The sequence below is a fragment of the Cygnus atratus genome, chromosome 4 (genome assembly GCF_013377495.2).
Source record: "Cygnus atratus isolate AKBS03 ecotype Queensland, Australia chromosome 4, CAtr_DNAZoo_HiC_assembly, whole genome shotgun sequence".
Taxonomy (NCBI): Eukaryota; Metazoa; Chordata; class Aves; order Anseriformes; family Anatidae; genus Cygnus; species Cygnus atratus.
This window is the reverse complement of record NC_066365.1, coordinates 46,057,568-46,083,416: the sequence shown is the minus strand read 5'-3', so window position 1 is coordinate 46,083,416 and position 25,849 is coordinate 46,057,568. Positions and strand designations below refer to the sequence as shown.

The following is a 25,849-nucleotide window of genomic DNA, read 5'->3' as shown; positions in this document are numbered from 1 at the left end:
TTGGCTTTACAGATTATATAAGAAGTTTATTAGGAAGTAAAGTGCTCAGTTTTACAGATCAATACATTCTTGATCATTGTAGAAGGCTTGCATAATTAATAGCTTCCTAATAAGACCAAATACTGTACATTTATTTCCTATGCAAATCTTACCTTATTACTAAGTGACAAATGATATTAGAATCTAAAATTTAAAAATGAAATAATAAAAACGTTCAAAACATTTGTCAAGTGCCCATGCACTTACTGCAAGGCCTATTGTCAACACACACGGGTACCCCATGAAAACTTAATGCACTTCAAGATGAAGTTTGTTATTAAGTAACGACACGTTACAGAAATATACCTCAACAAATACAGCTATGAATGCACATATTTTCATAATAAACATATACTACAAATAAAAAGAAGCTGCATGATTGAATGTACATTTTCAAATACACTTTTTTTTTTTTTTTTTTTTTTTTTACAGGCCAGCTATTTCAAACCGTACTGCCAGGTCTCTCTTGTCAGAGAGCATCAATTTTTTCCTAGTGCAGGACAAAAAAACCCACAGAAACAAAAAGCCCTTCATAAGACTCTCAATCTGTTTTCCCACTTTGTTCCATTCTTGAGCCACAGCTACCACGAAATTCCCGTCTCCGCACTGAACTTCCTCCTAGTCCACCTTTTATTAAGTAAGTTTCTGTGCATAGGGTTTCTCGTAAACTTAAAAACAGGAAAAGGCATAAAGTCTTACTTAGTTTTTGCACATCCTCTGATTAGAGGGAATGTATTCTGGGTATGTCCAGGCAATGTAGTGATAAGAGCATATGCAAAATGTAGCTTTGCCCACATAGCACCACTGCAAGAAGTAGTACTAGCCTCTAGCAACAACTTTAGTTTGAAACAAAAATACACCAATATAACATAAATATGCTATTTTTACTTCATTAAATAGGCATTTTTCCTCTGTATCTCCTGCTAATAGCTAAGATGTGTTTGATTATGTAGCTTTCTGTTTTCCTTTAAGCCAACTGTATGAATTTAAATACAAGACAACTGCCGTCTTCAGGATAAAAACACAACTGACAGCCTCTCTCCTAAACCAACAAGCCATAAACTGAAACAGGCTGCTACGCAAAACCACACACACTGTGCTTCAGTGCCTTCTAGAGGAAAACAACATAATTTGTGGCGTACCTCCTTTCAAAAATAAAGCGTCTGTGACATGGAAAGCACAGAAAATTAAATACTAAAAATCAGTGGTTACACTAAAAACACCTTTCCAAAGGAATCAGGTTGAATCCCTGGAGAAGAGAGTACATAAAAGCATATCTAATAATTTTACAAGCAGATCTGTTAAATGTAAATACAGGCTAAATAGGTGAGGTGTGCTTCGCAGAACTTCGCAGAGCACTTGATTGGGTTTTCCCTACCATTGGGCTCCCTTCCGGCTCCCTTCCCATCCAAGGAAGAGTTGGCATTTTCAATTGTGTGTCATTTTAAATAATGTGTTTTCTGCCAAGTTACTGCATTTACCTAAAGAAGTGAGGAATATTTATCCCAATAACACTTAGATCTTCAAAACATGGCACTAAAAACGGGCACTGTACAACAGAGCTGAAGACGATTACATTAACTGGGTGTAAGAAGGCAGTTCTCAAATATTACTTTTAAAATGATAATGAAATGGAAGGAGGCATAACATATATGGTTTCTATTACAGAATGATCTGATTAACAGGTGTACAAACTCAGTGCACTTTCTTCTGTTTAAAGACATATAGTATTTCTCAATAATAGGAAAAAATGGCCATTTTAAAGTAAAATGTTAGTACACCAAGAACAACTCCAGAAAAATATACAAAAACGCAGAGTTAAAATAAAAGATGTTGATTTGTCTCTTTGAAAAGAGTTAGTTAAAATGAATGAGACAATAAACTAGTGCCATTTTCTTTAAAAAATGTTTTTCAAAACTTTTAAAAATTCTGTTTTTCCAATAAAAAGCAGAAAACCCACAGCTCTTCATTTGAATGGTTTAGCTAGAGCACATTTTGTCTAAAGCTTGCTGTCCTCGTGAAGCTGTTCCCCATAATACATGTATCAGAATTCTGTCCAGGTAGATTTCCTCTTGCATTTTCATTTCCAAGGTTAGCAGGCTGGCTGTTGGTGACTTTAGCCTGACGTGTGGCTTATGTAGGTCTGAATATGCCTTATGAAGAGAGTGTTTCTTCTTACACACCACTAGAGCTTTCCTTCAGTGGTCTGATCAGAACGATCACCTTAAGCTGGGAAACAGTGGAGTCAGGTGTTTGCTGGCTTAATACTGGCCCCAAACTACCAAGCCGATCCTACACATGGATGTTATTTCCCCCATTCCCTCCTCCCCCATCAATACCATCCGACTGCGAGGAAGATGGCCGCGAGTTCCTCGAACGAGGCTGGCCGTTCAGTCCAAGCGGTGTTCCCAAACGATGACTCATTTGGGATGCCGTATCATCTGATTCCCACCGCTCCAACTCCTCTCGCACAAGCCGCTCCATTTGTTCCCTGTGGATTTCATTGTCACGACCCAGTCTTTCATCCTAAACAGATACAAGATGCAAGATGTAAGTGCAGTTTCCAAACTGCAGCCTCACCAAAATCCTATGCAATACAGGAAATCCCTGTAGCACTCAAGTATTTCAAGAGGCTAGAGGCAAATCACAGCTACTGCAGTAAATGGCTTTCTTTCCACTAACGCAACTCCCGGGTTGTCCCTTTCACTTATGAAAGCATAATTTGTATTACACTTTTTAAGTCTGCCTCCAGAAATGTAAAATATACTGAGGAAAGAACACCCCCAAGGAAGCTCCAGATCAAGAATCAAGCAGATTTTTTGGGTGCAACAACAGTAAAAGCCAGGGATACTATATTCATGACAGGGCAGCTGCGAGTCTGACCCACATAACCCACCAAGACAGAACATCTCACCCACCCCTTAGCAGCCCTTTTCTGACTGTTCTTGACCCATCAGGGAGCTGACAGGTTTTAGTGTCTGCAGAAATAATGCACTTATCCTGCTGGCTGCTTCCACATTGCCCTTTGAAAAGGGAAGGTAGGAAGGGAGGCAACAGGAGCTAGATAACACACACACCCCCAGAAAAAATCAGGAGGAGAAGAGCAGGCTGCACAGCCTGCTGGGCTGGATCACCTTGACTCTGCCAGACTAGTCCATAAAACTTTGTATTCATCCCAACAGACAACAAGGGATGAAAAAGCTTCTTCAGTAACTCCTCATCACCACTGCTGTCCTGTCCAGGGGTTTAAAGGGTGCTCTGCAGCCACAGTGTGACACGGGTCTGCTAGAAGATGGCTTCTCATATCTGAAACTTGCATCAAGTCCCTTCAGTAACACAAAACTCGAGATTGCTCGGCCAGTGCTAAAGCAGCCACGTCATCTTTACCACAAGTCCCTGCACCCTCCCAAGCCAAGCAGTAGAAAACAAGTACTGACACTAAATAAGCCATGCCGGCTGCGACCAGCAGGTGATGACACAGGACAGAGCGGGGTTACTTACCTCTGTCACTCCGTCCAACAGTCTTCCCAACACATCTCTCCTTTTCAGTTTGGCTCTCTCCATTGCTTCAAGCTTCACAATAACCGCATCAATCTTGGAGACGATACTGCCGATTGAATGCTCCATGCGATCAACCCGCCTCATGAGTCTGAGGGCAATAAACAATAATTTCAACTTATTGAACTAAGTTGAAGTGCTTGGTAAACTTACAAGCCTTGAGATTTTACTACTAGGAAAAAAAAAGTAGTAGTTTTCTGGCATTATTCTAACACAGCTATTTTCTCTGTCGTTTCAGTGACCAGGTTTTCACTTTCTTTTTTTGAGGGGTGGGAGGGAAGGGACAGACTCCCATGAGCCTCTCTAAAATACTTACAATTCAAATATTACTTGAAAGCTACAGGTGACTTCAGCACCTGAAAAAAACTGATTTTTACTGTATTATTTGACTAACATTCAGTTATAGGAGAGACTACAACATACCTTACATAAAAATCCCCCAAGGGAAGCCCCACCATGTAGTTTTGCTCCCCTAGGAGGCTCAACTTACACTTGGAACTCTTCGTATGAAACCCCACTAGAGCTGCTGCCCCTCCTCCTGGAGCTGTGCCCACTGTCTTCATCCTCGTCCTCCTCAGAGTCATCCAAGCTCCGGGGGAAGCTGCGGCTGCTTAGAGGACGTGGCAGAGAGCTCCTGTCCAGGTCCAGATCCTCCTTTAGGGCAACACAACCCGCAGACAGGGAAGATATAAAGACTTGTCACCTGTGCATTGGGGAGGCCAAAGACCTCCACCGTGCCATTTTACAGTTCTGCTAAGACAGCCAGGGTAGAGAGCAAATGCAAAAGGAAACAAAAGTTTTCTTCTGGGGCAGCAAACCAGCACAGGGAGCAGATTGGCTGACGGTGCTGATGGCAAGCTATTCCTAATGCTGAGCTCACCCTCTCTTTTTCCAGGTCATCTCTCATCTGCTGGTGTTCATGCTCTGTCAACTCCTGGTCCCCATCCTGATCATATTTGGTAAATATTGCTTCAATCTCTGCATCAGTGTGGCCCTTCCTAAAAAAGCAATAAAAACAGACCCCTTACTTTTCATTTTCAGATGCTAAATCAACTTCATGTGCTGGAAAAGCAATTCACTCCCAACGAACTTTCATCCCCAAACAAAAGACACAATGAACCCAGAGCTGCCCATAAATTCTACCCCACCAGGTATGCAAAATACTGACCACAACAAAGTTCAGCCCTCACTTTTCATTACCTAATGGCACAAACCTCCCCTGACCTGCACCCTGATCCTTCTCAACCATCCTTAACTTCTGAAAGACATCGCAGAGGCAAGAGCAACTTGCACGAAAGACTTCACATCATATGCCTGGGCACACTACTCAAGATTAAAAGTAACATCTTCTTTACCCTTTTAGATCTTGCCGGAGTTCATCAAAATTTAGTTTCCCCCCGCCTTGTCTTAGGCTTTCTGAAATGTCATCAACAGTAGTTTTTTTCAGTTTAAGTTTGACCATGGCTTTGTTGTAGCCCTAAAAGAAAAAAATGAGATTTCACATTTTACTTGGCGTGAAGCATTAGCACTTGATTTCCAACAGAATTCTTTTGTGGATTACCAAAATCTACTAGCATACGCAAGCATGCAGTGTGTTCCAAAAGCTCTGCAAGAACCTGTATTTTTCTCCAGTTTACCCATTTTTTATTTCAGTGCTTAAATTAACAACACGAAAATACCCCTGCAGCTAGAATTAAGGCTTTTATCATTCAATTGGCACTGCAGGTCAGTAGGAATAGATTATTTCAAGACACCTTTGGCAGCTATTGACAGTTAAGTGACAGTTTTAAACAATGCTGACAAATTGGGTACAACTTATATTGGTCATTTTGCTTCCCTCATTCTTCAGTTGTACGAATGATTTCTAAAAACAGTCCTCATCCAACAAAGTAAGATTTCTCATTTTTCCCTGCTCTGTTTTAACAACCAGTTCCCAAGTTTAAAACACTGAATAACTGGTCATGCTAAGTTTGTGTTTAGACATTTCTGACCATGGTACAGCACCGCACCACCCATGCCAGAGCACATGCAGGTGCATGTGGTTTGTCCTAAACTGAGATTCAGGTCGAGCTTTTAATTCTGTATTTGAAAACCTTACCGGCAGCTGCCCTGGGAGCTCCCAATATGTAAAACAAGACTCGACTGATCTTATAGCCTGATATGAAATAACTTGGAATTCTGTGCCCAAACAAAATGGCACTTCAGCTTCATCAAGTGAATATCTCTCTATCTGCCTAGACAGACATATCCTGTGTCATATTCACTAGAGGCTGATCCTCTGACATAAAGTCTCAGATTGCTAAAATATGTTGTGATGCAAAGCTTTCATTGTTTAATTTACATTCAACTCACACATTTATTTTAACTAAAAGATGCATATTTTCACCAGCTGTTGCCAGCTTTACTCTTTAGTTTCTATAGTGTTTTCTGGATTAAGTTCAGATGTGAGGAATGAGACATGAAACAAAACAAAACATTACTTTTACCTTTCTGATAAGGTCAGACAGTTCCATTTCTGCCTTCTGTTGTGCCATATCCGATTTCACTTCAGAATATGTATCATTGATAATGGCCAAAAACATGTTCTGTTCATGGAAGAAATGAAAAAGACGCTTAAAAAATCTCCACAAGTCCAAATCCTACTACACCCATGGCCTTCATCATGTGCAGACCTACACATTTGTTTTTTGTTTATTTTTTTAAAGGGGCCAGGAGAAAATGGTGCCATATTTAAAAAGCAGTAACACCAAGTGCTTAAGGTATTGAAATACAATGCCCTTCAGCTTTTAATCAGAATTACTGGTAATTAACCTAACTGGGGAATTTGTTTCTAAAGAGGGTTCATACCTACACACAGTGGTGCCAATAAAATGTGTTCTACCTGCAGAGGGTCCAACTCGTACACAAAACATCTGTGAAATCATCTCGGCATTACAGCTGGCAACAAAAATGCCATGGAGATGCAAGTTAATTACTCATCCCGTAATAACCAGCACAAACACAAGGATCTTACCCTGTTACAGCCCTGCTTGCAGTTCAGAACAAAGATAAGAACAAAAAGATGTCAAATCAGACACTTGGCATGCTTGTCACCAACTCTGACATGACTTCGGTGTCTTGTTCAGAGAAGAGAAAGAAGCGGTCTTGCTGCCCCTGTGCCCAGCATTTTACTAGACCTGTGCAGCCATTACTGAAAGTGTCCTGCTGACTGTGGAATACACATGACTGAACTGCAAGCTGGACATTTGAGTCAAAAAGACTCAACACACTGGTATATTCACTGTGCCACTCTTGTGGAAAAGCTTTGTTAACATTATTTCAGATATAAAAAAATCCTTTTAGAAGAATAGTTCTCCAATGTCATATTGTTATACATTCTGGTCTAACACCAGAAAAAATAAAAGATACCTGGGCTACTGTCTATTTTGCTTTCAGCTGCCCAAATATAAGTGTCAAGGATGCTGCTTTCTGCCTATCTTCCCTAACTTTATTTCCAGGTCTAAGCCTGGTCTCAAAAGCTTTCACCAACATATCCCTCTACCCAAATTAGAGCATGTACACGTTAATAAATACACAAACTGCACTGAGTGTCTGCTGTGCCTTCACATTCCAGAGCTTTTCTGCTATCCCTTAGAAAAAAAATAAAAATGTTTCTTTCCCTTGCTGGCCTCTGCACCTCTGGATTTTGTGAGGTGATTCAAAGCACCTGCCTCATGCACTTCTTTGGTCAGAATAACCCATGTATTATTTTCCAGCTGTCTCCTGTTGACTACCACTTCCTCTCATCCCAAAGAACAAATAAGAACTCACTAATGACAAGGGTCATTAAATCAGTCTGCAAGTTAGGATGATACATAACATTTGTACAATTTTAGGTTAGTAAAATCCTGCTTTAATTGTTGCCACCTTATCAAATCACCAGAAGACACACCGTTCTGGGAATAATCTGAGGACATCTTGCTCACAGAAGTTTCAGCCTGGAGATACCATTAGAAACCAGATTACTGTATAGCAAAGCTAGTACCAAACTACTGGTAAGCTACATACAGGTAGAAGATACTGGGACTCTTAACTTATATTGGCAAAAAAAAATGGTTTTACGTGATGTCCTGGGTTTCGGAGGTCTTTCTCACTTCACCTTTTGGTATTTAACTTTTATTAATAAGACTGTAATATGAATTCAACACTACTGTGAACAGAGAGTATACAAACGACGGCTACTCACTACTAATATCTGTACTGTGTGAATTGAGACACTCATGTCTACATACTGCTTCTCAGATACGCTGAGCCTCCTAAAATACTGTTTGTCTAGAAGTACAGGGGTAATCTGCAGGGGAAGGAGAACCCCAAATTGTTTTATGGAAATAAAGAATTGGTCCAGCTCTGCCCCGGATGAGGAAGACAGGATATGGGCTTGCTGTGTATACAAGCTAGGCACTGCTTTGAATTAGAAATGAAAAATTCTTCATAATAAATAAAAAAGTAAACCAACAACATGGAGCACTATAAGGGAGAGACAACAAATACACAACGCATATCTACTTTAAAGGAAATAAAAAGCAAAAAGTGTAGTGAAAGATGATGTAAAAGTGAGGCCCTTTACATGGAACACAAATGTGTCCCTAGTAGCAGTAGGAATCCAAGAACAAGAGATGCAAAAATGGCCATAAAAAGAAACTTGCCACCTACCCACCCCATGTAAACAAAGGTGTACATACCAAAAGAATGAAGAACATAAAGAACACAAATGTAGTGAAATAAATTGGTCCCAAAATTCGATTAGCTTCTTCAACCTCTGTGAAGTTGAAGTCTCCCAAAATGATGCGGAACTGAGTAAATCTTTAAAAACAAAACACATCCAGGAGTTGAGAAAAACACTTTTAGAGCTGTGCACTTCTCAATCTATTTCACTGTAACAGTCAGATGGGCAGCAGAGAGGTCTGCACTACTATAATACTTCATCAGACATTGCCAAGTCAGTTCTCAAACCCACCTTTAAGCAAAACCAAACCTGTGATCAAATACAACACATGAAGCATAAATAAGGTGGTTATTTCTGGCTTTTGGTCACAATTGACAATGGCAGCAACAGGAAGCAAAGAAAACCAATGACCCAAGCCTGTCGCTCTCCTACCCCTTCTGCCCCTCACGTATGTAAAATCCCAACCATTTCCTTCTAAAGCTGCCTTTGTCTCTCTACAGGAAACATTTTGCTCCCTATTGCCCCAGTGTAAGGGCGGGGGGGAAATCTGTCAAAACAACTTGGTAATTACCACACTTAGAATCAGGTTATGTTGTACCAAACCAATACAGGGGAAATTGATTTACTGTCCTATACTGAGTCCAACCAATCACTCATGGATTCTCGCAGATACCTACAAATGACTAAGCATTTCTAAAAAGCAGCTACTGAGCTACACCAGCATTGAGATGTCTACAGCTTATCTCTTTAGATAGATGTTATAGGATTTCTTTGGTCTCTGTTGAGGTGTACTGAGAAATTCTTTGCCTTTTTTATTATTTTACTTACATACAGTCCTGGAAAGTGCTGAAATCATCAATCTGAGTACCAAAGACAAGATAGGCCAACTGAGCATATGCTAAGAAAATAATAAAAAACATAATAGCGAAGCCAACGACATCTTTGACACAGCGAGACATGGTAGTGGATAACTGACTCATCGTTCTGTTGAAGTTCACAAATTTGAAAAGCTGTTAATAGAAAATAGAAAAAAAAAACCTGTGAAGACAAGTAAGACAGTTTCTCATCACAACTGCTCTCTGGCTTTTTACACGAGATGCCCTACTGAATTTGAAAAAGTCAGGTAATTTATATTCAGAAATACACATTGCTTCCAAAAAAACACTAAGGCTTGAAATGTGAAGAAAAAAAACTGTGAGAAAACTGACTTCCACTTGCGCTCCTATTTGAAACCCTAGCTTCGGAGCAGTGTTACTGATATGCTTTCAAAAGTCTATTTATTTATCTTTACATTCTTTCAGAATGAAATAGAAAAACGTGAGGAAACACGATCTCACAGCTGACCTTGCTTTGAGCAGGTGGTTGGACGAGAAACCTCCTGAAGTCCCCTTAAACCTGCATAATTCTGTTTCTCTGCAGCTCTGCAGTCAGTTATTTCTAATAATAAGCTGCTTCGTTTTTACATGGTGACACAAAAATTGCATGCAACTTTGACCTACAAAACAGCAGGAGATTGGATAACTTGCTTGATAATTTAAGTATCGATTTGGAATATCATAGCTGAAATGCATTTATCGTTGCTCTTAAGTTTTCCACTGCTAGACAATTCATAAACTTAATGTTCCTCTGCAATTTTTACACGCAGAGGACAGGAAAGTCAGGAAGAGAAGTAGCACTAGGAAAGAGAAATTAAAATGAAAAAAAAAATACGTTAAACTAAAGCAAGATATCTAATTTTGGTATGAATTGGACTAGCTTTCCCACATTTATGACTTGAATCAGACACTACCAACACTTGTACTGATACAGAAGTTTTGAAAAGATAAAATGGGTACAGTTAAGCCAATCTAGGAAAAAGCAGTATCCAGTACCAAGTCCTGATTTGTCAATTCAGGAATAATGAAAACATTTCCTCACATTCCTGCTGTGACAAAGCACTACAGACTGCATCTTCAGTACTTAAACGAGAGCTGAATAAAGCAGAGAGAGAATTATAACCTTGTTTTTAATCTGCAAGAAGGTACCCTTGTGCTCTCTATCTGTCCCATGACCAATTTTAGGAGAACATGATGAAACTGAAAGAAATACATGACATGACATTCAGAACACTCTGAAAGCTTACATCCTGATTTTAGAATAAGGACGGGAAACTTGGAGTTACCTTAATCCAGACAAAAAACACAGTGACTGCGGCAATGTTGTTGAATTGCATTTGCCAATAGGCCAAGGGTTCAAAGTTGGGGAATGAGTTCTGATCTTCCAGCAGCTTCTTCAGGAGCATATCAACAGTTGAAGTCCTGTAGATGCTAATTCCTATAGCTGCCACAGAGAGCTGAGAACAAGAGAAACGAATGTGTGAAAGGTGATGAGAGTTTTAAAACACTTTATTTTAGCTTAAAATATTCACAAACAGGATGATGGCACTACCCTTTAAACCCACTATGAATGCAGTGCCATTAACATCTCCCACAGAGTGCATTTCAGAAAGCAATTTCAGGCTTAATATAAAGATTACCTACCACAATGATAAGGATATCAAGACAATTCCAAAGACTTCTGAAGTAGTGCAACCTATGAATGTGAATTTCTAATATCTCTTCCACCGTATAGTAGAGAACAAAGAGACAAAATGTCATTTCACAGGCTGCCAGGAAAAAATCAAAAGTAGAGATGTAGTGAATCAGCTTCACTGGCTGAAACTGCCAAGACGTAAGAAGGCCTCCAGTTGCTGGAAACTCCACTAACAACCTGCATTTGGAAAAAAAAAAAAAAAAAGTTTCATTTAAACAGTGTCCACAAAAAGCACTACTAAAGAAACTTGGTTTTATTTATATTATTATTTAAATCAAGTGGAAATAGGCAAAAGCCCACACATGCTTCAAAGAAGTCTTCATACAGTTGAGTAAACCCAACTACTGTTCCCTCAATTTTAACTAAAATCCAAAGCATTTCAGAAACAGTGAAGGAATGCATAAAGACCTGCCTGCATGTCCATCTGTTTCACACTACGTAAAGACTGGTGTTGCACCAGTTGGTGTTCTCCACCTATGTACTTTAATAACCAGGGAAGTCATGCAAACTGCACCCAAACTGTTGCGGCATCAGGAAAATCTGAACTGCCTCCAGATGCTGAGTGCAGCCACAACATGCAGTCCCACTTCCTGGACAGGGAGGCATGCCACTTCAGCAGTCTGGAACAAGCTCTCCTTGATGTCTCCTTTGACTCCAAAACACACGCTTACCCATGCTCTTAAAACCAAGCAATCAGAAGAAAATGCCAGGCCCACAACCTACATCGTGCCATGTGAACGCCACTGGTGTTTCTGTGCATACCTTACAACGCAGAATAGGTTGATGTTCGCATTGTATACGGAGAAATCAATGAAAGCTGCTCTCGTCCCTCTGTCCAGCCACAGGTTCTTCTTAAGGCTAGCAATCTGCACAGCTGTCACTTCCCTGCTCCTTGAGAGGTCTTGGTAATAACCAGCCCCGCTGTACGTGGCGAGCAAGCCCCAGTGGCTGCTCCCATTCAAATCCTTCTCATTGGTGTATGTCCAACTAGTTCAGAAGTAGTGAGACAGAGCATGTTAATCCTTCCACTTTCAACTTACAATTAACAAAACAAATAAAATCTGACCAAAAAAAACCACCACCAAGTTTGGTAAGGTTTCTTCAGGAGCAGACTTCACAGTTTGCTGGATTTAGGTAGCTTTACAAACTGGATTTTAGTTGGCTTTACAGACAACATAAAGCAATTCCAGAGTTGCCCATGAGAAGTGACTAACCATAGCATTCAGCATAACCCAATCAGAAAAAAACATACATCTACGTGATGAAGAGTACTACGTACGCTGTCCCATTTCGAAGTCCAAAAGGTGCAGTATCTTCATTAGCTACAGAATAGACATCGTAGCAGTCTTTGATTTCATCCTTTAGATCCTCGGGTATCGAGCACGAGCCATTTCTCACTTTCAGCTGCCGAATGCGAGGCACCCCTAGGAGCAGGTTCTCGTAATAAATGAAGCTTTTGTTTTCTGCCATGGATTTGTTGTTGTACCACATATCCCAGTAAAGACCATCCAGCAGAGGGCCTTCTGTGAACTGCGGAGGAAGACAGAATTTTGGTTTGCATGTTGCCAGCACTGTTTTTATACATCTTAATTCTGTGGAAATGTAAGAATATATTTTTTTTGATGTTAAGGCAAAGGTCTTACTGTTAGCTGTCCTCCAGAGACGTTCCCCAGCCCTGCCCTGCCCTACTAGCATTTCCTAGCCTAGCATTACCTTCACATATTGAAGGCCAACTTTGTTCCATCGCTTTGACAAAGAGCTCTTCGTGAACCAACCCCGTCATGCTAGAAGAACAGAGCTTGCAGATTGAATTTACAGGCCAAGACAGGAGAAACAAGTCAGCAGCAGCAGCAAGATAACAATTTGTTTATAATATTACCTTCCAGAAGTCGTCCATTGTGGACAACGTTTTGAAGTCAGTTTTCTCCATTTTCGAGACAGGTGTTTCCAGGAAGAGCTGTGACATAACCCTCGTGTAGTAATACATACTGGAACTCACTGTCCCGTAAGTCACTGCAAGAGATTTGGGTAGGGGGGAGAGTTTAAAGTGGGCAGGGGGAAGAAAAAGACAAAGATTACCTATTCGCTTGTTTTGGACAGATCGGGTTGCACTTGCATAGATTCTGCACTAAAAAGTCTAAGTTTCAGAACAAAACCCACACCAAGCAGCAACTGTCTGTCAGCTGTGATTACAATACAAAAAACAGCGAAAAACAGATCGATCAACCAGTTCAGAACACACAGTTCTCCTTCCCACACCTCACTTGCTATTAATGCTCCTACAAAACCCAACATCAAGAACCACAAAGGCAGGACTCAGCAGCCTGAAGAGAGGCAGCTAGTGCCATTTGAGGTGTCCTGAGCTATCCAAGGTCTCGGCAGAGAGCTGGAATGGATGATGCAAGGCGTTGGAAGAACCATGTCCTGCCAGAGCAGAAAATGATGCTCAACGTAGGCAGCGTGGGGCATGGCAAACAACACTGAACATGTGTTGTTAGACAACAGAACTCCACCCAAGGTGTGCAGTGCTTATAAGAGAATCTCTCTGCAGAAAGTAATGGCTGCATGCTACTTCTTTCCCTCGCGCTGGGCCAAGCATGAGGCTGAGGACCACGGAGCATAAATTATAAAATGACATACAAAGCCCTGACAGCTTGAGAAAGCAATCTTTGGCACTGGTACTGCTACTGCCTATAAATACTTAAAACCATTTCAAGGCTAAAACCCAGAGAAGCCTGAAAGATCACATCTACGGTGAACAATTTTCATCTGTTCTCACAAACTTACACAAATATTTTATTATAGGGAAGAAAGCATGTTTTCTTTAGCAAATGGAGAACAAGAACTATTTTTAATAAACGTCTCCTGCTGCGTGGCACGTTGCATGTGAGCCTCAATTGTGGAATACCTGGATTCTCTCAAAAATAAATAACACAAGGATTGCTAATAGCATTTAGCCAGAAGCAGAAAGCACCCTCCTAAGGCGTGTCACACCAAAGACCAGTCTGTCCCATAGTTACTGCTTGAGTGTAAAATTAAAAGAGATCGTACTTAAAAAAAATTAATGAGTTAGCAGTGTCTGTACACATTTGGCATACCACATTTTTCCCCACATTCTGTTACCAGAAATATTTTCTACAACAGAATGAATTATGAACAGTCTGTAAGCAAGCTTCTCCCACCAAAGACAAATGTGTTCTCATTCAAGTCCCTCATGCTACACCTCTCCCAGTGGTTGAGCCACAAGCAGCCTTACATTCCCTTGTCCATAAACCTGCACCAAGCACTCCTAAATGTCTCAGGAAGGAAATAAACATTAGAGTTAGTACATAATCATTCGTGCTGTACATCACCTAAACAGCTGTGAGTTGTGTCACCAGAATAAGGCTTGTGGTTTGGGTTTTTTTTGTTTGTTTGTTTGTTTTTTGTTTTAGTAATTGTGCTGTGGACAAGCAAGGCACTCGCTCCCAGAGCTGTTTTTTTTTTGTTTGTTTGTCTGTCTGTCTTCAGGGAAAAAAAAAAAAAGTTTTAATTCCCCAGAAATAACAACAGCACCTTGCCCTGTTAGAGCTGATCAAAAATGACAACCTGAAAGCCATTTACACTGTGGACATTTAGAACAGAACTGCCCTTGCTAAGAACTGGGGGTAACCCACCAGGTTACACTAACTTAATGCACACAGATTTTTTTGTTATTCTCACTAGTAACCAAGTAAAACATCTATTTCATCAACACCACATCAAGTTTTATTTTGCACTGACTTGCTGATTGTTATGCAAATATATGAACACACCTTGTTTTGGCAATTAATATATAAAAAAAATAAAGATTCAAATCTAAGTTCATATGCCCAGAAAAAAAAAAAAAAAAAAAAAACCTGCCCTCAGATCTGTTACATTACACCTTAAAGCCCATTTTGGGTCCATGAACATTATGTGCATTAGGCTGGAGATCCATCAAACTCCTCAATTCTGCCTGTTTTTCTCAAGCGTGTCTTTAGTAAAATTGACTAATAGTATCTTGTGTGGGCTCTAGAGTACATACCTAAAACCAGTCATGTGCTTAAAAGGCAAATAAAATAATAATTTTTTAAGAAGTGAGTTGAGGTTTGCATTCTGCTTCCTCTCTAGGTGGTCAGTAAGATTGCAAACCTTGAACCAGACAGCCATGTCTCGCGTACTTGGACATAACACTCATAAGCACAGCCTGACTGTGTTTCATATGACAGATAACAAGACAAATGACACTAAAATCATACAAGTCTCCAGTGATCCACATACACTTGAGCATAAGGAACCACATGCATTAATGCTGAAGGGTACTTACGGACACACAAGACCACAAGGAAAATCATGTATGTAACCAACTCCCGTAAAACACTTTTCAGGTATCGCTCTCTGCTGGTGTTGCTTTCTTCCATGAGTCTTGTGCCCCACAGACCTTTTAAGAAAAACACACACAGTGATATACACAGGGGTCTGAGACCAGATACACAAGTGGCACAGTTAGTCGAGTGGCTTTGAAAGCTTCACCCACGTCATGTCTGCCACAGGTTCTGTGCTGGATTTTAAACTGATCTAAGCTCAAGCAAAAACTGCTTCTCTCGTTACCATTGTGCAAGTCGAACTGGGCCCGCAGCAGTGCTAGCTACTCGTGAGGGACCATAATCATTTATTAACCGTGCAGCAGAACTCTTGTGGAAGCTGCTGAATATCTGCCAGAAGTGTTGCCACTTAAATTAGGTGGTATGAAAACACACCCAAGTATACAAAGGCATGCACAGGTAGCCATCCTCCAAGATATGCTACAATTCATGCTGTTTTTTTTCAATTTTAATATGAAAAGCATTATCGGATGAATGAAAATGCATTCAGTACTGAACCTTTATTAGTAATATTAAATAACTTTCTACCTGAAAGGGATGGTAGGCCTGTCAAACACCTGTAAAGAAAATATGTTGTAACCTCATGTTTCTTTCCTTGCACAGCAAAAATTTAGCAGCAGCCTACGGAACCAGCTGATGTTGAGCTGTCAAACTGGACGACGGCGTTACAACATTCGTGTGTGCTACCAGCTTCGTGGCATTACACCCAGCATTCTCAAGACAAGAGTGTGTAAGAACTCACTGGAGGGTGCTCAATACTTCCAAAAGGGTGACAGAAAAGCAAAAGGATCTATTAAATGGAGTTGTTAACAGTAAGATGCATGAGAGTGGAAAGCAGTTAGTAGCAACCACGCTGATTTCCTGTGCCTAATACCGGAACAGAACAAAAATGGGAACAGCTGGTGCTGTTCAGTCCAGGATTGCTACCTTCAGGGAATTTATCTTTATTTAAGCCTAAATAAATTTGACCTTAGTTTATGGTGGAAGGAAAAGCACATAGAAATAATATTTAACTCCTACAGCAGACTGCCAAACTTCCACTCTTTGCCTTTTCAGGCATCTTAAACTGCCAACCTTTTCAAACATTCTTCACATTCCCAGTAGATGGAAACGAAGTGACCCCAAAATTCCTAGGAAAAAATCTTGGATCCTTCAATCATGCCACAGTAATTAGAAGGGAATGGAACAGCAACAAGAGATAGCCAAAACAAGTTACAAAGCTGACAAGGAGGAAAGGGTCTGGTTGCTTTACAACCTCTGCAGCCCAGACCAGGACAGCCAAAGGGCTACGCTGCTCCCGCCGAAGAGCTCCATCTGCTAACAGAAAGTCAGGAATGAGGAAGCTCTTCACTCAGCCTGACAAGGAGTTTTATTCAGAAAGCATTAAGGCGCCTGATGTTTGCAGAAGCCTTGCAGCTACCACAGACTGAGTTGTGACCTAACCACAAAGTCAACTGGGAAACCTCTCGTGCATATGCCCAGCAAGCACCGACAGCCTTCGCGTTGATCTCTGCTCATGCTCCTTGATTGGTTAATTACACCCTTAATTACACCCTTCACTGGCATCAGCCCCCAGAAGAAAAGAACATTTCCAAAGCTGTTCTTTAAGGGTAAGTTTGAAAATTTACGAGTAAGGACTGCTGCTTTACTACACGAAACGCCAAATCCTCACCATTAGGTCATTCTGGAAGGCAGAAACACAAAACCAAGAAGGTTTACAGAGTCACTAGTAGCACAGAAGGCAACAAATTCAGCCCTTAATCCAGCAGTACGTTGCACTAGCAACCCTCATAATAAAACCGCGAAAACACTGCAGGAGAGAGGAAGAAAAGGCTGGAGCAGGCAGTGAGCTGAGCTGGCGAGAGCTGTGTCCGGGCTGTCAGCACATTACTCACCAGCAAGAAATGTGGAGAAAGCTTGCAAGCTTCATTTCTGTCCTTTTAGAAAACCGTTACAAGTCAGCAAAGAACAGGAAGTTTCATATGAAAAAAAAAACAAAACAAAATAAAACAAAAACCAGCACCAGAGATCACATAATGATCCTTCTGTTAAGTGAACTTCGGATTTACCCAATAGCTAGCTTGAAGCATTCATTAGCTGCCACATTTTTAGCAAACACACATAGTACTTCCATTTTTTGCTGCATTAGAATATTATTTCAGATGCATCTAAATGCATAATGGTGATAAGCAGTGCTGGATTTAAGTTGACATCTAATGTGAGCACCAAAAACGTTGTTTCTAGCCTTGATTAATTATTTCATTTCATTCCTTATATACATTTGCTACACAGGTAACACAGGAAATTAAAATCTTTCTGTTTGCATGCATAAAAGTAGTTTGTGTGTCATATAAACACGCAATGGACATATACACACACACATATACCCCTTTATATACGTAAATCCAAGGTTATAAGGTACAGAAGGCACATAAACTAGTCAGGCTTTATGGAAAACTTCCAAAGGCACCCAGTAGCTCTGCAGGGACGGCGCTGCCACCCCCCAGGTGCCCACGGCCATACGCCTGCCCAGAAATGCAGAGGGAGAGCAGTGTGGCCCCAGGGAAAGGTTCCTCCTCCCGAAACAACCAGAGCAACAACACCGCCTCCTGCTCCAGCTGAAGTTAACATTCCTTTCAGAGCTGGTACTAACCCAACTCGGTACAGATCGGATGACTGTTATCACAATTAACGAATGGCTGAAAATGGCGTTTGATACTGCCATTTAACAATAACCAGGAAAACCTCTCAAGAACACCACCACGTGCACGACCTCGTACTGACGCATACGAGGACACAGTGAGGCTGGGTGACCACGCACAGCTCTGGCGGGAAGATAACTTTTCCAGCCTGGCTCTGGAAACAGCCCTTACCCTTGCCCATCAAACCTTCTGACAACTTCCTCAGTAGCTGAGATGAGCAGCCACCTCCTCCTCTCCTCCTGGCAGCTGGGGAGATCTGCAAAGGCAGGGGAGGCTTACATTGCAACTGAGAAGCCCCACTGACAGAAAACTAAGAGACAATCATTATCAGTCGAGTTTCTATTCACTTAGTAACTCCTGTTGCAGTCTCCCTGATCGCTGCAATTACCAAAATCCTGTTTCCAGCAATCCTCTTTGTTAGCACGTCTATTTCACAACCGGACAGCAAGCAAAGCATAAGCTGTCATTTAACAGCACTCTGCTGACGAGCAGCAACCTGCTTATCCACGGTACTGCTATTATTTTTGGTATCCAAAGGATTAATCCTTCTTGCATTGCATCCTGTCTGGTGAAGCAGCATTTCATCAAACAGATCTCTGTTAATTTTCCTCTAGTTATCTTCAAATAAAACTAAGTTTGCCATATCCCAGTGTTCAGAGATCCTCGTGGTTATCCACAAAATGTCACTACCGAGTGCTGTTTCCAATACTGAAACCTCCATTTTCTCTTTGACAGTTATCCTTCAAGTGTCCCGTGTCAATTTCAGGCTTGCAATCAACCCTTTCGCTATGTAGCCTGAAGCCATCACATTCTCCAGAGAAGGTTCAATGCCCACACGGCAGGCAAATGCAGTCCCGAGCGGTACCCCTACGGCACGAAAGTCATTTCCTGCACCTATAAAATTAATGGCAACAACATTCTCGGGGTTACAGAGCCAGAAACAAACCTGTCTACTGCAGGAACTTTGGCTGCGCTTGCCTGTAAGCACAAAACGTACATGGGTCAGAAATCAGCAGAAACTGCAGATAGGAACCACAGGAATAAATCCACTGCGAACATTCCTAGGCCATGAAACCAACTCTTTGTACTTTGCGGCTAAAAATAGAATATGAACAGCGTTCACCATCTAAAACACCAAGAGACAGCTTGGTCCATAGCCATTATCAAAATTTTTTTTCTTCAGTTCTTTTTTCTTTCTTACAGTGCAAGAAGATGGAACCTGGCACCATTTGCCAGGCAGCACACGCTTGATTAATCGCTCACACCCAGTAACAGAAAGAGAAGCACACCATTTGTGTAACGTTACCATGCCAAAACTGGTCCTCATCTTTCAGCCTGAGAACAGAAATTAAATGTTCAAGTTACAGATGTGCATCAGCTCCCAAACTGCTTATTCCAGCTGAAGCTGTGCTGCTTTTAGGCAGCAGAACAGGGCCTGAACATCTCCTCCAGCAATGCCTGCCTGGAACCGGTGCTGCCCTGGGCTCATTCTGCCCAGCACAGCATGCAGCTTCGCCAAAAAACGATCCCTCTTGGCACTGCTGCTCACACCACTGAACTAGGTGAAAATACACGAACAGCCTTAAATAAATAAATAAATAAATAACCAAAACCAAGCATATTAAAACCAAATAACCCTCCTGTTCCCCAAGCCATCCCACACTGCACTAAGCTGTGGCTGCAGATGCGCTGTGGGTGATTCAACGAGAAATTTTACCAAACCTTTGCTAGAAAGGTCTCTCATAAAGTGGATAAAAGCATTGTACTTTCTTTCCACCTAGAGAGCACTCTGACCTTACTCAAATCACAGAGCATTTAGCTCTGACTTCAGATACAAAACAACTCAGAAACCAGCACCAAAACCAGTCCTAATGCAGATAATCTGTTTTGAGCACTCCAGCAGAAGCCAGGACTGAGGTGAGACAGCAGCAATTAGGCCAGGTTGGAGCCATCCCGAAATCGCTGTCACATCGCTGCCACATTCGCCTCGCGCAGAACTGTGACTTTTCACCATAGCTTCAAGCACGCACAGCAAGATGCTTCTCATCACTGGCTGGTGGGAAGGGAGCACTGTTAGCTGTGCATTTTGATACCAGGACTTGACTTTCTCTGTGTTAAGCAGCTCCTACCCAAACCGTTTATAGACCTCAGTCACTCACTAAGCTAAAGACACCACTGCAGACTCCAAACAGAGCACTGTCAGTTAGTACATAATGTGTAATTATCACTCGCATTTTTTTCCTGGGCATTCTGGTCTCTCGTTATAAAGTGACTTAGTTCACTGAAGCAGTCTCCCACTAATTCCTGCTGCAAAGATCCTCTAATCCAAAGATCCTCTAATCCTCTGCAAATCCAACTTGCACCCAGGTAAAACACCCCAGCGATCCAGAGGGATTTATTTTGGTTTGAGACAGCTCAAGTCAGAGCAATCGTAACAGCAAATGGCTTCTGAATGCACACAAAAAACAAGTGAAGATGCAAAGGGCGCAGAACCGTCTGCTTTACAAGCCCCTGCTTCAAATGGGGTGCGTTTTAACGCTTCTGCTGATGCTGCAACAACCAGTAACATTGGCGTCCACCACACCAGGAAAATCCATGTTTTGTAAGAAGGCTTAATTTATAAAGATCTTCTCTGACCCTTAAGCACAGTAGATATTTGTGTCTTGATGCTGACATTTCAAACTTTTCCCAAGAGGCAGGGGGGCTCTCGCAGGTGCCCTGAATCAACCCCCGGGGTCGTTCTCTCTGCTGTACCGGAGCCAGAGGGCCAGCTGAGCAGAGAACAGACCTCCACATGCCACGAAGGCCCCGAAGCCGCTCGGGACGGCCTCACACGGAGAGCAGACAGAGCGCGGAGGCACAGAACAGCGAGGTGCGCGCAGGGCGAGGCTGCAGGGGCGGCGGGGAGGAGAAGCAGATGGAAAGCAAGGGGGACGGACGGGCAGCCCGCCCGCCGGGGCTCTCACCTCGCAGGCGCCGGGCCAGCCGCTTGGCCCAGGCGGCCCGGCGCGGCGCGGCGCCGTCGGGCGGCCCCTGGTGGCGGCTCGGAGCCTCCGCCGCCCCGCCGCGCCCCGCGGGCAGCCGCCGCCGCTGCCGCCGCCCGCCGCCGCCGCCGCCGCCCTGCCCCGCCGCGCCGCTGCCCAGCGACGCCGCGGGGCTGCCCCACTCCACGTCCATCTCCAGCACCGGCCCCCCCGCCGCCGCCGCCGCCGCCGCGGCCGCCGCCGCTTCCTCCTCCTCGGGCTCGAAGCCCGGGTTGTCCCGGCTCCACGCCTGCCGCGAGCAGGCGGACGGCGGCGGCGACGGCGGGCAGGAGCCGGCCCGCGCCACCTCGCCCAGCCGCTCCAGCTCCAGCTGCTCCCGGCCGCGCCGGCAGTCGCCGCGGCCCGCCATCAGCCCGCCGCCGCTGCCCGGGGCGGGGCGCAGCCGCCACCGCCCCTTCCCCGCCCTCCGGGGCCAGCCCGGAAAGCCCGGGGCACGGAGGGAGATGTAGTCGATCCGTCCGGCGGTCGGTCGGTCGGCCCGACCGGCCGCAGCACCTCTCACGGCCGCCCGCCTCCCTCCCTCCCTCCCTCCCTCCGGCGGCCCTTGAGGGGAGCGCTCTTCCCGCCCTTTTCTCCTCAGCGCTCCTCCCGCTACGCAGTCGGGCCCTGCCGAAATAAAGTTTTGTGGTTTTGTGTGTTTTGGTAAAAGCAGAAATAATCACAGGACACACACACACACACGAGTGTTTCACCTCATGTACGTGTGGAAGCTCCTCACACCATGAGCTACGCAGCTCTTCCCCCCCACCACCACCACACAGCAACACAACCCTGAGGAATGGGTTTTTTGTGATTTTATTTAAATCCGGTTACAAAATATACACAGGCAGCAGGATGCGCAGCATCCCCCGGAGGCACCGCTCCCCAGCACCCCACCACAGCCTGGCTGGGTGGTCAGGAAGCAGTGCGCCCCAACTTGAGCATCGCCACGCACTCTGTGTTTACAGATACCACAGCAGATCTGCTCTCCCCCAGCCCCACATTTTGGCAGAAATTACGGAAAGGAGGAACACACCAGATTCCCCTTAAATTGTGACTTCATTGTTTTCAATGCTGTGATGCTCTTGAGCATTCTCAGCACTCTCCAATGTCTGGTTGCTGGTGTCATCAATAGTGGGGATGCTGGCAGCTGCGCTGACCCGTCTCTCCCTGCTCTCCATGCTGTGGCGGCCATCGCCTCTGGCACCATCCTTGCTGTCACCTCCCTCAACCTCGGGGCTGTCGAATTTCTGACGGCTGTCATTTTCCATGCTCTGGTGGTGGGTGAGCTCGCTGCTGTCCCGCTCATGGCTCTTGTCCAGCCACTCTCCACTGACAGCGCGCTTCCCTGGGGCACGGTGGGCAGCCAGTTCCTTCTGCCAGAGCCCCACTTGCTGGCTGTCCCCATGCAGGGCACTCTCATCTTCCTCTGTGGCATCGTCTGCAATGAGCTGCATTGCACAAAGGGAAAATGAAGAGCCATCAGCCGCCTGCCACCTGTGCTGCAGTGCTACACCTCTGCTCTGAGACAGTGTGGACTTACACAAACTGGTCATGTTATAAGAAACTCAGGTCTGATCCTGGACTCAGATTTTCTGCGTGCAAGCCCATCAGGGCAGTGCAACCCGCATTACCGCCTTGCTTGCAGCAGCGGGCTGTGCTCCTGCCTCCGCATGTCCACAGCCCTCACTGACTGGGGGTGTCCAGAGGAAAGGCACCCCTCTGGTTACGCCTGCCTTTACCTCCCGCCAATCCTTTTCATAGCTGACTCCCATACAATAATATCTCCATTCTCATCTTCACCACCCTTTTCCAATACCCGCTGCACAGCCCCATTCACCTTTCTGGCAGCTTTGCGGAGCTTGCTCGATTTCACCATGCTGGCTTTGGCCTTCATCCTGTATGCCACGCTGTCGCCCCTGCCTGCGTTGTCCCCACGGGTGAAAGGGAAGGGAGGGGAGGGTGCCGTTACTGGGATGTCTGTGGGAAAGTCTGTGACAACCTCATCAGACTCGTCGGTGTCATTGGAATCATTATCATCATCGTCATCGTCGTCGTCATCCACAGCCTCGTGGCTCTTGCTTGGCACATCAGGAAAGTGCTGGAAAGCATTAACCATGCATCAATCAAATCGACATACACCGAGGTATGCCAAGCAACGTCCCTCCTGCTAAACCAGTGCTTAGGCACTGTTGCAGACCTAAGTGCCCAAATTGTTCCTAATTTGCCCCATCCTGCCTGAAGCCTTGCTTTATTTAGGGGGAAATGTTACCACAAGAACTGCATTTGGCTGAGGAGAGCAAGTATTGCTATGCACTGGCTGCCCTGCAGAGCTCAGCTGGCATTTAGCCATCCAAAACACTTACCAGTTTTACCGGGACATTTTCAGCATTTTCTTCTGAAGAGTAAAGAGTCTGAAAACAACAGAAAACTCACTATATTAGCACAAAGAGGCGCATTCAGTGGAGCTGATAAACAAGCTCATTATTCTTTAAGCACTTAATCCTAAATCGCAAGGTTTGGCATTGAAAGATGCCACACTTTCTCCCCAAGTCAGTTGGGCGTACCTGCTGAAGTGATGCCAGGTCATTCTGCGGGTGCTGCAGGAGCTCTTGAGAGTGAGAATTCACAAGGTTGTGGTGTTGTCTGTGTGAGTGATGGCCCCTGGGGTCCTTCAGGAGAAAAAAGGAGGTTTTAAGGAGGAAAAAAGGAGCAGAGTGGAGCCAGTGAAACTGCCGGCGCCATGCAATCTGTGTTCACGCAGGTGTGGCAGCTGCAGCACGTACTCTGTTCATACAGGATGTGTCCTCAACCATCCCCTGCCACAGGGAGAGGACTGGGAACAAGCCACAATCCCAGATGAACGTTAGACCCAAATAGGATGGTACAGCAGATGTGCCTGTGCTCATTTTAGTGACATTTGGAGTTACATCTAAATGCTGTGGTTTCTGCTCATTCTCAGGCTCTTTTCCCTACAGTGATCTATCTCCCTCACCATCAAGACCCCAAACTAAATGCAGTAGCTTGTTCTTAGAGAAAATAATTGATTTTACAAGTTTAGTAGCTAGTGATTAGGTATAAATCAAATAACTCTATACAAGATGAATATCATTTGCTCACACCACTCCAAAATTCACACGAAGTGGGTTGCAGTGCTCTTCTAACACTAGACATTGTTATCCAACCCACACTAGTGTGTAGTAGTATAAATCACAACTGCTTTATTAAAGACAACAGATAGAAGGACAAAGAAACTTACGTATTTTTCTTCAGAGCTGGCAGAAATGGCATGCTGCTTGGATTTAATCTTGAAGGGAGGAGAGAGAAAAAGGGTTTATGCGTATCAATTTCTCGCTAAAGTGCACAGAAAATATTGCAAGTGATCACTAATACACATTTATGATGTACTCACCGGCCATGCAGCAGCAACGCTGATAAGGCATAAGCAAAGAACTGTCACCTTCATTGTGATGTTTTACCTGGAAAATAGGTTGTAACGATAAGTTAATGGGGTAAACTACCACAAAAAAAAAATGCCATAGGCTTTTTCTTTCTCCTGGTGTTGTTTACTGTGCCTAGAGCAACTCTCTAACTCGGATTCAGCCAGCCCATTGCCATCTTATTTCTCTGTCCCCCAACTAGCTGGTTTTGCAATGACTTAGCAACTCAAATGCTACAAGAAATTTAAAAGCAGATATTGAAAATTGCTGAGCAGTGGGGAGAGCAATCCCACTGAGAGGACAAGCAGACCTCTTCTGAAAAATAAGGTGCTATGCAGGTCAGTAAGGGTTTGTTATCATCGAGTTAACATCATTTCATCAAGAGACCAGACAACACAAACCCAGCTTGGATTTGTTTTTCAGTTACTTTAAAACTAGTTTTCAGAATTATTAACTAGAGTGGCTGTGAGTAAATTCACTTTACATGAACAGGAACCGCTTTTATGGACAGACTTTCATTTCCCCTGCAGAATTTTGAACAGAACAACCTGCATTTCCAAGCAGGAGATGAAGTGAAATAACTGCTCACACTGCAGTTTTAGCAATCTGATAAAAGAGTGGTGCCTGTGGGACAGTGCTGAGCTGCAGTAAATTTTGGTGCTGACAGACCATTTCCCAGGATAAACAACATCCCTGATAAATTAAGCCAGTTCTGGAATGAACAAGGAGCATTTAAAACTTTACTAAGTCATAGCAGAAACGAAAGGCTACTACAGACATTTAAAACATATTAATAAGCCTGGCAGTAAGGCAGGACTCTCTATTAGAGGTACTGCAGTCCCAAGAGATACACAGAGAAGGGCACACCTCCCACCCCTTCAGTAGCATGCAGCACCAACTGCAAGCCTGCCAGGAGAAACTGGGGTATTACAAGGCTGTGGTTACACGCGGAAGGAAGCTTTCAGGGTTTTCAGTAACCTCCTGATATCTATCAGCACACAGATTTAAAACTGTGATTTTTTTTATTTTTTGTGGTACTTTGTATTGCTTCAGCAACCACCTTCTCCCTCTAGAAGCAGACCTTTTCCCACAGAGAAGCATCAAATGTTCCTGCCCAGCAATGCAGCTCTGGAAGCTCGCCTTGGGTGAAGCTACAGACAGAAAGGCATGCATTGGGTGAAAAAGCGAAAAATTACCTTTTCTGGTGCTGGAGGAGTCTGCTGTAGCAGGAGGGCTCCCAGAGATCCCAGCAGCAGCTCCTGCTCGTTGGCTGCAAGAAGCTCTGGCTTTCTCCCTTCGTCCCTGACTGCCTGGCATCTGCAACCATGGGGAATTTAAACCCTGTCCCCGAGACTGGCCACCAATCCCTGCGTGGCGGAAAAAGCTGAGGTCATGAGGCTCCTGGCCACCGTCCTGCCCACGTTCT

General features: G+C 43.8%; 2 protein-coding genes across 2 annotated transcripts; both read right to left on the bottom strand.

The window, feature by feature from the left end:
- PKD2 (polycystin 2, transient receptor potential cation channel) lies at positions 1–21,353 on the bottom strand. The gene is made up of 15 exons (XM_035554913.2): positions 20,927–21,353; positions 15,201–15,314; positions 12,753–12,886; positions 12,153–12,403; positions 11,636–11,860; positions 10,822–11,050; positions 10,464–10,634; positions 9,131–9,312; positions 8,319–8,439; positions 6,084–6,182; positions 4,953–5,074; positions 4,478–4,595; positions 4,088–4,251; positions 3,541–3,688; positions 1–2,565 (listed from the first exon to the last, which is right to left on the bottom strand). Exons 1-15 carry the CDS (start codon positions 21,351–21,353, stop codon positions 2,332–2,334), a joined length of 2,739 nt encoding a protein of 912 aa, XP_035410806.1. The 3' UTR covers positions 1–2,331.
- A 430-nt stretch (positions 21,354–21,783) lies between these two features.
- Positions 21,784–25,849, bottom strand: SPP1 (secreted phosphoprotein 1). The gene is made up of 7 exons (XM_035547542.1): positions 25,620–25,849; positions 24,396–24,462; positions 24,243–24,290; positions 23,551–23,655; positions 23,350–23,397; positions 22,824–23,084; positions 21,784–22,434 (listed from the first exon to the last, which is right to left on the bottom strand). The coding sequence occupies exons 2-7, from the start codon at positions 24,447–24,449 to the stop codon at positions 22,030–22,032; spliced, it is 921 nt and encodes a 306-aa protein (XP_035403435.1). The 5' UTR covers positions 24,450–24,462; positions 25,620–25,849; the 3' UTR covers positions 21,784–22,029.

Bases quoted from the DNA above. Each gene is read 5' to 3' on its own strand.
- PKD2 (XM_035554913.2), bottom strand. From the start codon at position 21,353: ATGGCGGGCCGCGGCGACTGCCGGCGCGGCCGGGAGCAGCTGGAGCTG. The intron at 12,887-15,200 runs GTAAGTACCCTT...AATCTCTTGCAG, and splicing joins CCTTGTGGTCTTGTGTGTCC to TGACTTACGGGACAGTGAGT. The intron at 12,404-12,752 runs GTAATATTATAA...CTTCCTCCGCAG, and splicing joins CAATGGACGACTTCTGGAAG to TTCACAGAAGGCCCTCTGCT.
- SPP1 (XM_035547542.1), bottom strand. From the start codon at position 24,449: ATGAAGGTGACAGTTCTTTGCTTATGCCTTATCAGCGTTGCTGCTGCA. The intron at 23,398-23,550 runs GTACGCCCAACT...TGTTGTTTTCAG, and splicing joins ACCTGGCATCACTTCAGCAG to ACTCTTTACTCTTCAGAAGA. The intron at 22,435-22,823 runs GTGAATGGGGCT...TGTGCAATGCAG, and splicing joins TCCGCAAAGCTGCCAGAAAG to CTCATTGCAGACGATGCCAC.